The sequence below is a fragment of the Phyllobates terribilis genome, unplaced genomic scaffold, assembly GCF_046119375.1.
Source record: "Phyllobates terribilis strain yellow unplaced genomic scaffold, ASM4611937v1 Scaffold_3__8_contigs__length_932513732, whole genome shotgun sequence".
Taxonomy (NCBI): domain Eukaryota; kingdom Metazoa; phylum Chordata; class Amphibia; order Anura; family Dendrobatidae; genus Phyllobates; species Phyllobates terribilis.
Genome location: NW_027362763.1, coordinates 720,211,823 through 720,228,932, shown reverse-complemented (window position 1 = coordinate 720,228,932; position 17,110 = coordinate 720,211,823). Strand labels below are relative to the sequence as shown.

At 42.8% G+C, this 17,110-nt stretch overlaps 1 protein-coding gene across 1 annotated transcript in view; it reads left to right on the top strand.

Annotated features, from left to right (window-relative positions):
- Positions 1-17,110, top strand: part of LRPPRC (leucine rich pentatricopeptide repeat containing) — a 146,030-nt gene that overhangs the window by 98,084 nt on the left and 30,836 nt on the right. Inside the window, exons 26-30 of the mRNA XM_073672042.1 lie at positions 6,818-6,886; positions 9,368-9,458; positions 10,846-10,988; positions 12,294-12,369; positions 16,656-16,782. Of these exons, the coding sequence (XP_073528143.1) occupies positions 6,818-6,886; positions 9,368-9,458; positions 10,846-10,988; positions 12,294-12,369; positions 16,656-16,782 (506 nt within the window). The remainder of the gene's footprint in view (positions 1-6,817; positions 6,887-9,367; positions 9,459-10,845; positions 10,989-12,293; positions 12,370-16,655; positions 16,783-17,110) is intronic.

The following is a 17,110-nucleotide window of genomic DNA, read 5'->3' as shown; positions in this document are numbered from 1 at the left end:
GACGAAATTCAAGAGCTTTTAAAAAGCGATAGCCTAGCCTATAAATCTGCCATCTCGTGGGGGTCTGACTACTGGCACCTCCTCCAGTCGCATTGTTTGAAGCGGTTGTGACCCAAGTCGCCAATGGCTGTAGACGTTGGCGGTTATGCCGTTGACTACTTCTCATTCCCCATGTAGCATGCATTGGCGCTTGTAAAGAAGCCATACATGTGCAGCGATCGACGGGCCAAGCATACATGTTTACCGGGGTACGGCGATATTTCGGAGTGGTGTTATTGTCCAAACAAGCAATTGTTCAACAGTGACTGAGTTCGGCAGTCTTTCATCTAATGTATTTTGGGGGCCTTTAGTCCGTCCTCGCATGGCTACTGTTTGCTGAGATCCATGTGGCTGTTTGTTGCCTTGAACATTTGGTGCTTTATTGTACTTGGCTCTTTTGTTTGTGACGGTGCAACAATTTTTAATTTGAGATTACAAGGGTAAAATTCCTGCATTTAGGATCTTGTGATTGTAACCCTATTTTTTCCTGCAGTGGTTTTGTTTTATGTAGGTTATGGATTCAACAGGGAAATGCACTTGATGTTGTTAGTGAAAATATTGGAGTGGGGGAGCTGATGAATTGCAAGTCTTACCATTTGCTTGGTGATTGACTGACTGCGCCTGGCACTCACAATCGGTAATAATTCATGTGATTGATAAGGTGACATGTTTAAAAAACAGTTGTTTGGAGAAAGGTGTCAAGTGAGAATGGAGGCTTTCTGCGCTTTGTTATCCCCTTTGTTCTTATGCTAATGCTATTGAGCGTATTTTGTTTCTTTCCTATTGTTACAAGCCGTTATATTTACAGCAATGATTTTTTTTTTTTTTCAATACAAAGTCAGTTTCTTTATGATGGCAGGAACAGGCGCGGAAGGGAGCGGAGCACGTTGTTTAAAGGGGCTGTTATAGAAAATGTCTTTATTTCTTATTAATCCACTGTTGCTCTTTTCCAGTTAGTTATTTCTAGTGGAAGCATGAATCTCAATCCCTTAAGCAGCTATGGTTTGAGTGGCCATAGCTAGGCTTTAATTGACATGGGTCAAATTTTCAGTTCTGAACTTAAATACCACTGTCCCACAAAAGTTCCCACTCCGCCTATGCAGTAGCACCTGCATCCCATGTGGTTGGCTGAAAGGGCCCAGGAACAGTAAGATTGGGTGAAAGTTGCGATTAAATCCTTAAGGATATGTTCACCTCCATCCCATGTGGTTGGCTGAAAGGGCCCAGGAACAGTAAGATTGGCCGGAAGTTGCGATTAAATCCTTAAGGATATGTTCACACTCTGCTTCTATATCTGATGAGTCTTTTTGCCGGAGAAATGTCTGATGACCACCTGATTTGTGCCATTTGAGCTGCCGTGAATCCACACGAGAATCGGCCCCACTGTCACTCATTGGGGTAATCTTTGGATTACCTGTGCAAAATTCAAGTAAATAAGGAGCATATCCACATTGGATCTTTTTATTTCCTTGACTGTGTTGAGAGAAAGAGAGGTAGGCCACGTTCACACGTTCAGTATTTGGTCAGTATTTTACATCCGTATTTGTAAGGCAAGACCAGGAGTGGGTGATAAATACAGAAGTGGTGACGTGTTTCCATGATACTTTTCCTCTGATTTTTCCACTCCTGGTTTTGGCTTACAAATACTGATGTAAAATACTGACCAAATACTGAACGTGTGAACGTGGCCTTAAAGAGATAGAGATCGATCGATCTGAGCCGGACTTTCAATGTGGCTGCTGGACAAAGTTCGGGTAAATCTTTTTGCTCAACTCTTTTGTTCATGAAGACCTGACCCATGAATTGTGGCAGGTCTTGTCAACTATCTAGTGTGTATGGGGGCCTTACCGACTCCTCCCTGACAGATGTCGGGGAAGATAAGGCTCTAGTGGTCTGACTTGATTGTTTTTGTTCTCCTGGGAGATGTTTGGTAGTGACTTATTCCTTTCTCCCCCAATAAAAAACTCTTAAAAACCTAAAATAAATAATTTATGCGTTTTGGGGGGGGGGGAGGGGGTCTTCTAACCTATATAAGGTGTGTGTTCACTATTCGTTTTATAGCTCTTCTGGCTCCAGCTTAGCAACAGCTTATCTCTTCTGGGGACAAACGATTGGGCATGTTACAATCCAACAAGCCTGTTGCTTCTTTTCCCAGCAATCTGGCTTTGATGGATATTAGATCTACAGTTATGGCCAAAAGTGTTGGCACCCTTGAAATTGTTCCAGAAAATATATATATATTTCACTCACTTACATAGTGCCATTAATTCCACAGCGCTTTACAGACCTCATCATCGCTGTCCCCATTGGGGCTCACTATCTAGATTCCCTATCAGTATGTATTTGGAATGTGGGAGGAAACCGGACGCAAACACGGGGTGAACATACAAACTGCATGCAAATGTTGTCCTTGGTGGGATTTGAACCCAGGACCCCAACGCTGTAAGGCTGCAGTGCTAACCACTGAGCCACCGAAAATGAAGTATTTCTCCCATAAAATTATTGCAGTTACACATGATGTTATTCACATGTTTATTTCCTTTTGTGTGTATTAGAAAAAGGCAGATTGGATAAAATTTTCACACACAACCCCAAAAATGGGCTTGACAATATTGTTTGCACCCTCAACTTAATATTTGGTTGCACACCCTTTGGAATAAATAACTGCAATCAATCGTTTCCTATAACCATCAGCAAGAGCAAGCTTCTTTCAACATCTCACCTGGAATTTTGGACAACTCTTCTTTTGCAAACTGATCCCGGTCTCTCATATGTGAAAGCGTCTTCTCCCAGCAGAAATTTTAAGATCTCTCCACAGGTGTTCAATGGGATTTAGATCCGGACTTATTGCTGGCCACTTAAGAACTTTCCAAGCTTTGTTTCCATCCATTTCTGGGGGCTTCTTGAAGTATGTTTAGTGTCATTGTCCTGCTGGAAGACCCATAACCTAGGACACAAGCCCAGCTTTCTGACACTAGGCACTACATTGCGACCCAAAGTCCTTTAGTAATCTTCAGATTTTATGATTCCTTGCACACAGTCAAGGCACCCAGTGCCAGAGGCAGCAAAACAACTCCAAGACATGTTTGAACCTTCACCATATTTGACTGTAGGTACTGTGTCCTTTTCTTTGTAGGCTTTATTCTGTTTTCGGCAAACAGAATGATGTGCTTTACCAAAAAGCTCTATCTTGGTCTCATCAGTCCACAAGACGCTTTCCCACAAGGATTTAGGCTTACTCACATACATTTTGTCAAACTGCAGTCTAGCTTTTTCATGCCTGTGTCAGCAGTGGGGTCCTCTTGGGGCTCCTGCCATAGCGTTTAATTTCATTCAAATGTTGACGGATAGTTTTCGCTGACACTGATGCCTCCTGAGCCTGCAGGACAGCTTGCATTTCTTTGGAACTTGACTGGGGCATCTTATCCACCATCCAGACTATCCTGCATTGCAACCTTTCATCACTTTTTGTCTGCCGTCCAGAGAAATTAGCTACAGTGTCATGGGTTGTAAACTTCTTGATTATGTTGTGCACCGTGGACAAAGCAACATCAAGATCTCTGGAGATGGACTTGTAACCTTGAGATTGTTGATATTTTTCAACAGTTTTGGTTCTCAAGTCCTCAGACAGTTCTCTTCTCCTCTTTCTGTTCTCCATGCTTAGTGTGGCACACACAGACTCACAATGCAAAGATTGAGTTAACTTCTCCCCTTTTTATCTGGTTTCAGGTGTGATTTTCATATTGCCCACACCTGTTACTTGCCACAGGTGACTTTCAATGAGCATCACATGCTTGAAGCGAAGTTTACTCACAATTTTGGAAAGGTGCCAAGAATTTTGTCCTGCCCATATTTGGGGTTTAGTGTGAAATTGTCAATTTGTTTTTTTTTTTTTCTTTTTTTTCTATTCTTACTATACACAAGAAATAAACATGTATAACAAAACATGTGTAATTGCAATAATTTTCTGGGAGAGAAACTTTATTTTCTAGAATAATTTTAAGGGTGCCAACACTTTCGGCCATGACTGTACAATGTGTATTGTGTGTAGGGCTCCATCATGTTGGGAATTATGATGCCTTTTAATTGTTTGGACGCCCATAAAAGCTGAAGTCTAGTTCGATATCTTATAGAAGGAGCTCTCGGACACTTTTTTTTTTTTTTTTTTTGGATTGCGTTATTAAAGAATCCTTCTGGTCCATAGAAATTAAGCTTGGGAAGACGAGTGGAAGGCAATAAAACTGTCGGCTGCAATCAGCAGGTTATGTGTCCACCATGATGGTCAAAAAGCCAGGTTACAACCATAAAAAAAGAATTCAATGGCAAGCGGGACGATTCTCTTCCTCTTTGCTGCTGATCCGGCCATATTTAATTGTATTCAGCCCGTTCTCTGCATATATACATTTCTGATAGCTACGCAATTTTCCCGAATTGATTTTTTTTTTTTTTTTTGTAGAGGTGAACTTGACTCTTAAGTTAGATAAGTATAGCGCAGAACGGGAGAGATTGCTTCTCATGCAGCCTGCCAGCCGGGCTCGGATGTTTGTAATTCACTCAGATGTAAGAGATAAGCTACAAATATGGACTGCTGTGCAAGCCAAGGAGATTTAGTTAATCTGACCTAGATGTTCTTTTGATGATTGAGACCCTGTCCGAGCGCAACAGTTCTCAATATCAAAATGAAATGCAAGGATATCTGGCGTTCTCGTCGTTTGTCCTTGCAATGACAGCCTTTTTCAATCAGCCGGGAACAAGAGGGAGATTTAGTATATTAAGTTGTGCGGCTTTGCGGCTCTTTAGATCATTGGCATTTGAATCTGCGATGATATTGAAAGTTGTCAGTGAATGTAACTCCTGTCTCTTCGGGAGGAGGATTAGCATGAAGTGAGACCAACTTTTACGGCGTAATTGTGTTTACCGCCGCTCACCCTCCATGCCTTTTCTGCTATGAAAAAACTCCCTGTAGTCTTCGAATTGATGTCGTTTGCCGTATGGGTCATTCTGCTATTTGTTGTAGTCTCTGAGGCCTCTGCAATAAATTAGAAATAATTAGTGGGCAAAATGTACAATTTTTATTCTAAAGAGCGGTTTTAGCCGTTGCTGTTCTATAAAGCATAAGCTTGTCCTCGCCAACTCAAGTAAATGGGTCCTGGGGAAAAAAATGGACAGTACAAAGGCGCCATCATTGTTGCATCCGTATGTTGTCCATTTTTTTTTTGTGTGATCGGTGGTTAGGAGAAGCTTGGAAAATTTTGATCAGTTTTTCTCAAATGCAAAGAAAAAAAAAACACAGATGGTTAAATTAACACTCGGATGAAAAACAGATCCATCACACCAATGAAAAACATTCTGCTTTCTTGCAGACATGAAAAATCACTTGCAAGATTACGCGATACCCCTTTATGCACTTTCAGATTACCGTAGAATACGCTAGTGGAGTAGATGCAATTTCTGGCCCAACCTTTGGTCTGAAAATATGGCTGCAATACAGTCGTGTGACTATGCCCAATAACTTATCCAGATTTTTTTTTTATATATTTAATAGATATTTTGAGAATTCTTTTTTTCATTTTTCATCTCGCTACATAGACATCCATAATAGTATAATGCACCCCATAGACATCCATAATAGTATAATGCACCCCATAGACAGCCACAGTAGTATAATGCACCCCATAGACAGCCACAGTAGTATAATGCACCCCCATAGACAGCCACAGTAGTATAATGCACCCCCATAGACAGCCACAGTAGTATAATGCACCCCCATAGACAGCCACAGTAGTATAATGCACCCCCATAGACAGCCACAGTAGTATAATGCACCCCCATAGACAGCCACAGTAGTATAATGCACCCCCATAGACAGCGACAGTAGTATAATGCACCCTCATAGACATCCACAGTAGTATAATGCACCCCCAGTGTCATCCATAGTAGTATAATGCACCCCCATAGTATAATGCACCCCATAGTAGTATAATGCACCCCCATAGACAGCCATAGTAGTATAATGCATCCCCATAGTAGTATAATGCACCCCCATAGACAGCCATAGTAGTATCACGCGCCCCCATAGTCATCCACAGTAGTATCACGCACCCCCATAGACAGCCACAGTGGTATGCTGCACCCCCATAGATAGCCACAGTGGTATGCTGCACCCCCATAGATAGCCACAGTGGTATGCTGCACCCCCATAGATAGCCACAGTGGTATGCTGCACCCCCATAGACAGCCACAGTGGTATGTTGCACCCTTTGACTGTATGCTTCCCGTCACATGCATGCTGACGTCAGCTGCTGGGCTCTGATTGGCCGGCAGCATATTTGTGGTGTGCGGACCCACGCGCTACAATACACTTCAGCTGTATGTGCGTCCTCGGACTCGCATACAGTTGAAGCTTTTGCCGGCATCGGCAGGCCCCTGACTAGCCGGGCCCGGTCGCAGCGGCGATCGCTGCAACCGCGGTTGTTATGCTTCTGAATCAAGAAGTAGAAGTCTAAAATTAGACCTAGAAGTCAGTATGAAAATGTTTCACCTGTGCAATTTATTTTTAAGGAAAGATAGTGATATAAAAAAAAATGTAAGAAATGTCTAAAAAAAAAAATACATTTAACATTTAAAAAGTCTATTGAACATTTTCTGATAACATTTTTTTCTTTAAAATCATGATTTTGCTGTGCGGATGGCCATGTAAGACAAAATAATAACTTCCCCTCTGTTTCCTTATGACTGCATTATGTGAGAGTATTATTTTTTATCCCTTCTGCATTAGACCCCCGGCTTGAGGGCGCACCCAGGCAAGATGAGCTGGTTTGCTGATCGTTGCATTAGAACGAATCGGGTAAGGCATCGTCGGATTGGTTATATTGACACTTTTGGGCCACGTTCAGTATTTGGTCAGTATTTTACATCAGTATTTGTAAGCCAAAACCAGGAGTGGATGATAAATACAGAAGTGGTGACGTGTTTCTATTATACTTTTCCTCTGATTGTTCCTCTCCTGGTTTTGGCTTACAAATACTGACCGTGTGAATGCGGCCTTAAGGTGAGCACCATTGGAAGCTCCTAGTGTCCTTCAGTAAAAAAATATTACATGAATTTAACATTCTCTCAAATCCAGCAGGGTGCTATTGGTTTTATTTTATTGCCATTTTTTTTCTTTAGTATTTATATTATGGTGACGGTCTTGTTTTTTTGCAGAATTACAAAAGCCGGGCTAATTTGTCTGGGTGTAATCAAAGTTGGCACCATATCTTTGAGTATCTTGTTCTAAAATGCTGCTTTTCCTGCGATAGGAAATAGAGATTCAGTTACAGAAGAAAGCTTTTTCCTGTGTTTTTTTTTCCCATATTAGCTGGGCGCTTGTGCTGCCCAGCTTCTTCTCTAGTGCCCACCTAGTTAGTACATCTGTACTGCCTAGGTGGGCCCTCCAGTCATATGACACCGATGTCATCTTTAAAGTGGTTGTCCAGTGAAAACAAGTTATCACTTATCCACAGTATAAGTGATATTTAATTTACTGAATGGGGGAGGGGTGGCCCTACCACTAGGACCTGCAGCGAGAAAATGGGTAATTTTTTTATCTCTATTACAAAATTAAGCAGCAAGTTGGACACCAGAGCGCCGCTCTTAGTTCTCTGAGGCGGCCTGAATTGGTTAAGTGCAGCATTTGGTAGCCCCATGAGCAATGATTGGCGTGGCGGATGAGCATGCGTACTGCCACCTTATTCTAATAAGGATAAAAGTTCCCCCATTCTCCTGATCTGTGCAGCTCTCAGTTGTCAGACCACCACCGATGAATAAGCTATCGCTTATCTTAAAGATACTTGATAATTTGTTTTTTTATGGACAATCCCTTTTAAATCTTGAAGGAAAGTTTGGGAAGTTAAAGATGGCTGCTGATCAGCTCTCGAGTCTGATAGACATACTCTTACAGAACCCACCTACTTCTACACACTTTATGTAAATAGTTGTCTCACTTTATAATAAAAAGTTCTACAACTTTTGCAGATCAAGTTTTTCAACTTTTAAAGATTTTTAATATCTCTGCTTGCTGTCAGAGGTTGACATCCATTGCAGATCTAGTACTACTCACAACTGTCGTATACCAGTTAGGCTATCCTCTGTGAGATTAACCACAGCTGCTGCACACACCTTTTTCCTGTCACTGCTGATGTCTATTTCCTAGTCCCACTTCATAAAATGCTGGAAATGGCTGGCGATGCTTGCTCAAACAATCACTGACTGGGGCTGGCTTAAAGGGTTGGGCAACCCCTTCTCAATCCTATGTCTCACCTTCGGTGTCAGTGCTGTTAGAATCATAGAATGTTAGAGTTGTAAGGGACCTTCAGGGTCGTCGTGTCCAACCCCACTGCTCAATGCAGGATTCACTAAACCATCTCAGACAGATGTCTGTCCAGCCTCTGTTTGAAGACGTCCATTGAAGGGGAACTCACCACCTCTCGTGGCAGCCTGTTCCACTCCTTGATCATCCTAACTGTCAAAAACTATTTTCTAATATCTAAATTGTGTCTCCTCCCATTCAGTTTCATCCCATTGCTTCTAGTCTTTCCTTCTAGTCTGTTCCAGCTGTATCGTCCCCCTTCTCACCTTCGGTGTCAGTGCTGTTCCAGCTGTATCGTCCCCCTTCTCACCTCCGGTGTCAGTGCTGTTTTAGCTGTGTGGTCACTGACTTTCCCGGGGATCTTGTGACATTGTCACGCAATCCCTGCTGCCAATCATCACTGGCTTCACTCTCACTCTCTCCACCTTCAGACAAATCGCATGCATCCGGAGAAAGGGACAGCTGCTGATCTCTCACTTTCTCCGGATGTATGTGATTCATCCAAAAGAGGTGAGAGTGAAGTAGCCGCTGATTGGCTGCAGGGATCACGTGACCTTAACCCCAGGAGAGCCAGTGCTGGCACCACAGGAATGGCACGGACACCGGAGGCGAGTATAAGTGTTAATATTTTACAAGGGGAAAACACAGGGATTGAGAAGGGGTTGTCTGAGTAGTGGAAACCCCTTTAAGGTGGTCATTTCTGATGTCAAGAAAGGACCAAGAAGTAGACACCAGTGAGAACCAGGTAATCATCAGAACAGGAGCTGCCGTGGATCAGCGAGGGTTATTTACTACTGTTATTTATTTAATAGCATTTATTTATACCTGAAGCCTTTACAAATAACGTTTTGTCCCCGTCACCACCCCTTTAAGTGAATGTATGTTTGCTTGGGCAGGTTAGCACTCTTATATGCCAATGTTACATGATCTATTCCCTATCCATTATCTGAAATTCTTCTTGTCGTTTCTGTGTTACAGGTGGATTTGTTGGAGAAGTGTGTAGAAATCTCCCAGAAACTTTTCAATTCCGATCGAGAGGACATGTACTTTCAACTCTTCAAAATATATGGCGAGTATTATTTTAGTATTACCTCTTTTCATTGCCTTTAAAAGTCTAAAACTACATAAAGATTCAAGAAAGTCCGTCTCCTGCAGATATATCCTTTCTTACCTTTCCTCTTAAAGGGAATATCTGAGACTTTGTTTAGAAACTTTTCTTTTTTTTTTTAAGCACTAACAGGCAGGTTAACTACCTGCCTGTTGTGATTGGCGCCATCCTTTGTTGGCACAGAGCACTTCTGCCGGCTATCCAGCTGCTTCTGCTGACATCACATCAGCTTTGACTTCTCTACCGCTCTGCTCTGTTGACGGGGCGGGACTGCTGACATCGTTCTGATTTACAGCCGGCTCCCCGCTGCCTAAGTGGGAGAGCCGCCTGTCAATCGGCATGACGTCGGCAGTCACACCCTGTCAACAGAGCAACCCGGAAGAGAGAGCTGCTGTGTTGACGGGGAGCAGCTGAATCGCCGGCAGGAGTGGTCAATGACAGGCAGGTAGTTGCCTCTGTTAGTAACTACCTGCCTTTTAGTATTTTGACACCTGGTAAAAAGAATAAAAGTTCTGTAACATACCATTAACTCAAGATATCCTGACATAATTTCTAATACTCTGTCGGGAGACGTTTCTGCTATATGTGGCCGCCCAGTTTTTGTGATGTGAATTGCAACCTGTCAGGGATTTTACTAGTATGTTGTGATATTGTATTGTGAAAAATTACGGTAATCCTTAATCAAGCGGTAAAGGTATGTCCACGTGATGTCTTTTCCAGGTGGATTCTGCCTAGAATCTGCCTTAAAAAAAGCCTCAAAAAAGAAACATAATGCACAGCAATGTAATAAAAAGGACACAATTGTGCACATGTTCTGTCCTATGCAGCTTCTTTTAACTGCGTCGGGGTTCGGAAACCATGAAGTGGTTAAAAGAAGTAACATGTTCCTTCTTCAGGCGTTCTTTCCCCCCGAGCTGTATACTTGAGTATAGAGTGAAATATGGCAGTGGCACCTCCATTGTCAGAACAATTGGCGTCTTCCAGAAGTGGCTTCACCCTGATTAGAAAAACATGGCTGCTTTCTTCCAAAAACAGCGCCATCCCTGCCCATGGGTAGTGTCTGGCAATGCAAGTTGGCTTCATACAGTGGACTGAGCTGTAATATCACACTCATCCTGCGGACCAGTGTGGCGCTACCTTGGCACAAAAATAAAAGAAAAACGGATATTTTTTTTTTAATGACCTTTTGAATGAACTTCTTGGTGTTAGTGTTTCTTGTAATGTTAGATGTGTACGTCGGCTCCAGCTCACCTGACGGAGGCCCGATGTGTTCTTTTGACCCATGTCGGGCCAGTATATGTCGATTTTCCTTTTCTTTTATTATATTCCTATGTCTCTCTTGTTACAGATAAGAATAACGACTGGGAAAAGACGAAAAGCGCATGGGACACAATGAAAGAGGAAGGCGTTGTACCCCAGGAGACTACGCTGAACCTGCTGAAAAACATATTTAAGAAAAGTGGACAAGATGCTAATGTTGATATATCAGAGGTCACTATACTCCATTCTTCAAAATTTGCCTAGTGATTAAATGTACACGGTTTTCTGCTTTAATAGGCCATGAAAGTCCAATTTGGGAAAATCCTTTTATTGTCAGGTATTATTAGAATAAGGGATAAATGTATGATCTCTTAAAGTCTGACTGCTGGGACCCTTATTGATCATGAGAATGGTAGTCCCAAAGTCCCCTGTGGAAATGGAGCTGTAGCGAGCATGTGTGACCACTGCTCCATTTACTGTCTGAGTGGTGGTCGCACGTGCTCGTTACTGCTCCAATCACAAAAGGGAGTTTGCTCTTTCGTTCTCAGGATTTCTGGTGGCTCTCAACAATGATAGATTTATCATCTATCCTGTGGATATGGGATACTTATTATATATGGGACAGCCCTATAAGTTCAATGGCAGCTCTGGTTAAATTTTATCCATAGAAATGCAAGTGCCTGCACGTCTAGATGCAACTGGTACAGCGTACCAATATGATGGGTCCTGTCTTTTGTGCTGATTTACACTGGGCAGATCTGTACCCATGAAACATTGGCTATCCTGTTCATTGTCCTTCAATATTTAAAGAAGTTTTGATGGAATGGCGGGTGGTATTGATGACATTGCATCAATAAATGTCTGCCGTCACTTGTTCACAATTGGTAGGTATTGCTAACATGTGCTAATCAGCCTTTGCAGATGCTTGCCAGAACTCTCAATGTCTCTGCCGGGGCCTCCCCTTGGGGCGTCTCTGCCGGGGCCTCCCCTTGGGGCGCCTTCTGCCGGGGCCTCCCCTTGGGGCGCCTTCTGCCGGGGCCTCCCCTTGGGGCGCCTTCTGCCGGCGCCACTGAGCTCACTGATTTGGCTTCAGCACCGTCATCACTGCATACAATAATTCAACGGAAACTCTGCACTCAACCCAGGAAAGGTGAGTAAAGCACTTTTTTTTTTTTTTTTTTTTTTTTTTAAGGGCATAATGCAGCCAAAGGGGCAGTGTTTTTCCAAACCTATAAAACCCCGGAGTCCAGTGGATCAACAATTGGGATCAGGGGGAAAAAATTAACTCTCTAGGATCGGACTGGGTCATGCATAACCCATTTTATTTGTCCTTTCTGTTCCCTCGGTTGAACTAGATGGATATTTCTTTTTTTCAAGCATAGTAATTGTGTAAATTAACCCTACAAAGCAGTTCAGTGACTTTGATATTTGGAATTCTTTTCTATATCTGTACTATCCCACCATGTATCTTGTGCTTTTTTTAGTACACTAACTACGAACCCGCCAATATTAAGTTACCATTATTTGATTTTTTAGATTGAGCAAAGTGCAAAGTCAGTCAGAGGATCTGGTAAAAGAGTCATAGACCTATGTAAGGAGGGAAAGATCACAGGTACGTGTTTCTTCTTGTCCCTTTTCTTTGTATAGATGCTGATCCCGTCAGCATCATGTGCAGTCCTATGTAAGAGCAGCTACAGCTCTGCACTGTTAGCCAGAAGGCACAAAAATGTCTACCTTATCCCTCATAGCGGCACCGGAACAATACAGCGGACGGTATGTGTTTTACCATAACTCGTATCTTGGCATATCCGGAGATGATCCTGCAGCTGATATTCTTCTGGGAGATGCTTATTCTATATGTGGCCACATAGTGGTTGATAATGTGTTATATTGGCTTTGTGAAACAAAGAAGTCCTGTAAAAAATGCAGAAAGGTAAGGATGGATACACTTAGTGCTGTGTATTCATTATGGGAATCGTTCCGCCATCCTTAGGGCGATGATTGACATACTGGCTTGTATACATGTATACCCAGCAGCCTGTCAGTCATCACTGAGGGAGCGCTCCCATTGTGCATGCATTATAAGTAGGGGTCCAGAGTATTTTTGCAGGTGTCCTATTAGTCAGAACTGTCTTATGCCACCCTTGTTAAGAACAGCATGTTCAATTTAAGTGGTTTTCCGCTTGGAGCCCTACTACTAATGACTACGGGGACATCCTCTATTCACCTCTGCAGGACTGATGGCCAAGCTTCCGCTGTCTCCGTCAGAACTGATTGGTGGTCCTGCATATGCATTAGCATTTTGTTCACACACACGATTTGGGGACACTTGTTCCCTTGATTGATGAGGGTCCCAATGATCAGATGCCCAGTGATCCATGAGTTTATTACCTATATGAGTGATAATTGTATTTGGTGGGATGACACCTTATAATGTACTTGCACTGAACTAGTCCTCACTCTGGTGTCAGCACATGTGCCGATCACTAATGGGGGGAGTGTTATATGAACACGACTGAGCCCAGGTATCCTGGTGACATGTGCATGTGTCTTAACACCATAGGGATGTCAGTGGCAATATATATTTATTTAAAGGGAAACTGTCAGTAAAATCAACACCCCCACTCCACCTCCAAACCGCATGCAGTTCTTTAAAAGCTAAATCCATGGCACCTTTATATCAGCACACAACCCGAGCCCCTGCCTCCCCAGGTTGATTTCCCGCCAGCACCAGCCTTGTTATTTTGATTGATGGGTTCCTGTATGATGTCCTTACGTGAAGTCACACACAGTGTCCTATCAATCAATCCCAAGAGGCCAGTGCTGGGCGGGGAAAGAACCTCAGTGCTCTTGATATAAAGCTGTCCATGGATTTAGCTTTCACAGACCTGCGTACCCATGTATGTAGTTTTGGGTGGTGGTAGGGGGATTTATCTTACTGACAGTCTCCTTTTAAGCAAAGTGAATGGAGCTGAACTGCAATATCAAACACCACCCATGGACAAGAGTGGCACTATTTCTGGTGAAAAAAAAATGTGTGTATATAAATGTATATGTTTGTTTTATGCTTTAAAGGAGTTGTCCCCTTTCTCACCTTCCCCGGGTCCAACACTGACTCTCTGCCACTGCTCTCAGTGTCCGGAATTGGCTGGGGGGCTGATGTTACATCGACAGGGTGTCAGCCAATCGGTGAGCTCAGTGACTCTGCTCTTATATATGGAATGTTCCCCTCAGAGCAACTGTCATTCTGATCACGGGACGTCAGCACTGCAGACAATAACAGACACCGGGAGCAGCGGTGAATACTCATCGCTGGACCTGGGAAGGGCGAGTAAAGCATTTTTTTTTTTTTTGCAAAATATTTCACCTGCGGAGCTATATTTTGAGAAAAGGGATAACCCCTTTTAATTCTGCATTTTATTATAGCTGATAATAATTGACCTTCATATAATCTGAATGTGTGTGGGATGAATGGATGGATCTAGTAAGCTTCCCTTCAGCCTTAAAAGCTGATAACAGGGAGCAATAGACTATATAGTCCGTCGATACAGGAGATTGGCTGCTTGTGTGATCCGTCTCCTTGTCCCAATCACTGCTATAATGCTTGCAGGCGCTGCAGTCTGGATTACGGTGTCAATGACGTGTTTATTGCTGCGCAGTCTCGTTCGGGGGCTTATCTGTGAGATTTCTGGCTACCGTTTTTTTTTACTATTTGAAATTTTCTTTTCATAAACTGACAGATTTTGTGAATATGTGAAATAAAACTGTTAATCAGTCACAGAAGCGCAGGAAGGGTTTTTTTCTTCCTTAAAGATTGTAAAGAAATCTTCCTGTTTCTACTGGAAATCATGCGTCACGGAGCATAAAAAACGGCTCCCGAATTCCTCCTGCAGCGTCCTCCCACCCTCCCATTGATGTATCAATCTCAGCCAGAATTCCAATATTCAATGTTAGAAGCAAATTCAGAGCTAAAGTTGTATCCTGGTTTACATAAGTGATCACCCATCTGCTGGACAAGTGACTGATAGATCCTTGGGCGTCCTACCGACAGCGCTGCGCTTGGCTTCTTCATGTCTTCAGCACCATAGACTTTAGGTACACAGATCGACCGGCGGCACTAAAGAACCTCTAGTCAGTAAATAGTCACCTATCAGAGGGTCGTTTAATACCGAGGATAACTGTATGCACTGAATAGATCATTCAATGCACATAGGCTGCAATTGTTCTCGGCGGCGCAAGTCCTATTTCCACAGCATTGAGTGCTGTCGAGAATTATTTTCTTTTATGCAGCACAAAAGATCATTTCACCCGACGAAATTAGCATTTTGCATTTTTCTGTAAAAGATCTTTCAATCCGCATGGGCTGCCATCGTTCTGGTCAGCACAAGTCCTATTTCCACAACACGGTGTGCTGCCGAGAATGATTATCTTTTATGCTGCACAAAATATCTTTTCACTTGACGAAAGGAGCATTTTTCCATAAAAGATGGTCCAATCCGCATAGGTTGCAATAGTTCTCTTCAGTGCAAGTCCTATTTCCACAGGACGGTGTGCTGCCGAGAATTATCGTCTTTTATGCAGCACAAAAGATCGTTTCACCTGACAAAATGCGCATTTTGCATTCTTCCATAACAGATCATTCAATTTCCATAGGCTGCCATTGTTCTCATCAGCGCAAGTCCAAATTCCACAAGACTGTGTGCTGCCGAGAATGATTATTTTACGCAGCACAAAAGATCATTTCACCTGACCGAAAAGAGCATTTTGCATTTTTCCATAAGATTGTTCAGTCCGCATGGGCTACCATTGTTCTCATCAGCGCAAGTCCTATTTTCACAGGACTGTGTGCTGCCGAGAATTATTTATTTTTTTAAGCAGCACAAAAGATCTTTTCACCCGACGAAAGGAGCATTTTTCCGTAAAAGACCTTTCAATCCACATAGGCTGCAATAATTCTCTTCAGCGCAAGTCCTTTTTCCACGGGACTGTGTGCTGCCGAGTGATTATCTTTCATGCAGCACAAAAGATCTTTTCACCCAACGAAATGATCTTTTTACTAGTTCATCTGATGCTCGGTTTACACTGCTATGTTATATTGTGAAATGAGTGTTCCCTATGAACATTTGTCATATACGGTAATCCTTCAGGGTAAATGCACCTTTAGAAGGTAGCGGCATGACACACATAAGACCAGCCGTTCCATGCATCATCTTCTGGCCATGTTTGCGAGAGATCAATGGGAATCCCATCGATGAGATCTAATATTTTTCATTGATCTAATGGATATGTAATAAGCCTGGAATCCCCATTTAATAAAAGATGTTACCCAGAGCGGAGAGCGTCTCTGGAGGACTCAACGTATCTGTACTTTGTGCCGTCAGCTCATTGATCTCTAATGGCAGCTTGTAATACTTCATTTCACCTGTGAGGATGCTGTAGGGGAAAATCACCACTTGATTTCCTTAGATCACTGTCTATCCCCGCTTGGTACATTCATCTTTTCATTTGGAAGCTCATTCACCCCCGGTTTTACCAGAGGGCCGAATACGTGCAGGATTTCCGCACAACTAGTGCTGACGGGCCTAGGGGGTGAAAGAGGAAGGGTGGATTATGTGCCATGACCCTACCAGGCTACGGCACCGCCCATTGACTCCATGCATGCTACTGATATACTATATACTCCAATATATAGCGCTTTATAAGAACTGCAGCATCACGTCCTTAAAAATCTGTTCCGAGGTCCCTTTTAAATTAGAAATGAAAATTATAAATAAAATCTGTTTTCTTTCTTTTTTTATGGATTTAGCTGAAAGTAACGATCTCTCTATTAGACCTACAGGTGTTCACTTCATCCGATGCCAATAAAAATGTTTTATTCATGGTTTGTTTCCTTTTTAGAGGCGTTCTCCGTATTTCAGGAGGCCGAGCAGAATAACGTCCCATTAACAAACAGAACGTACACGAGTCTAATTAAAGCGTTGTTGAACGACGGCTTGCTGAAAGAAGCAGCTGAAGTGGAAGCTGTGTAAGTATGTGGGGTGTACTTTGTGGACTCGTAAATATATTTCTGCTTCTGTTTAAACCTAATTGTGTTTCTATCCAGACTATATCTGACCATACGGCGTTATGAAATGTGGATGTCTGAGAGGGGTGTGCCTCCTTAAGAGACCCCACACCAACCTTATGAGCCAAAGTTACAGCAAAAATCAGTAAAGTTCCGCTACTTGGATCCTTCATTGTGAATTTACATTCACGTTTGCTGCTGATTTTGATGCAGATTTGCATTGCACAGAGCGTTAAATCTTTTCTCGTTGCCTCTTTCCCCGCTGTCGCGCTCCGCCAGCTCTCTGCCC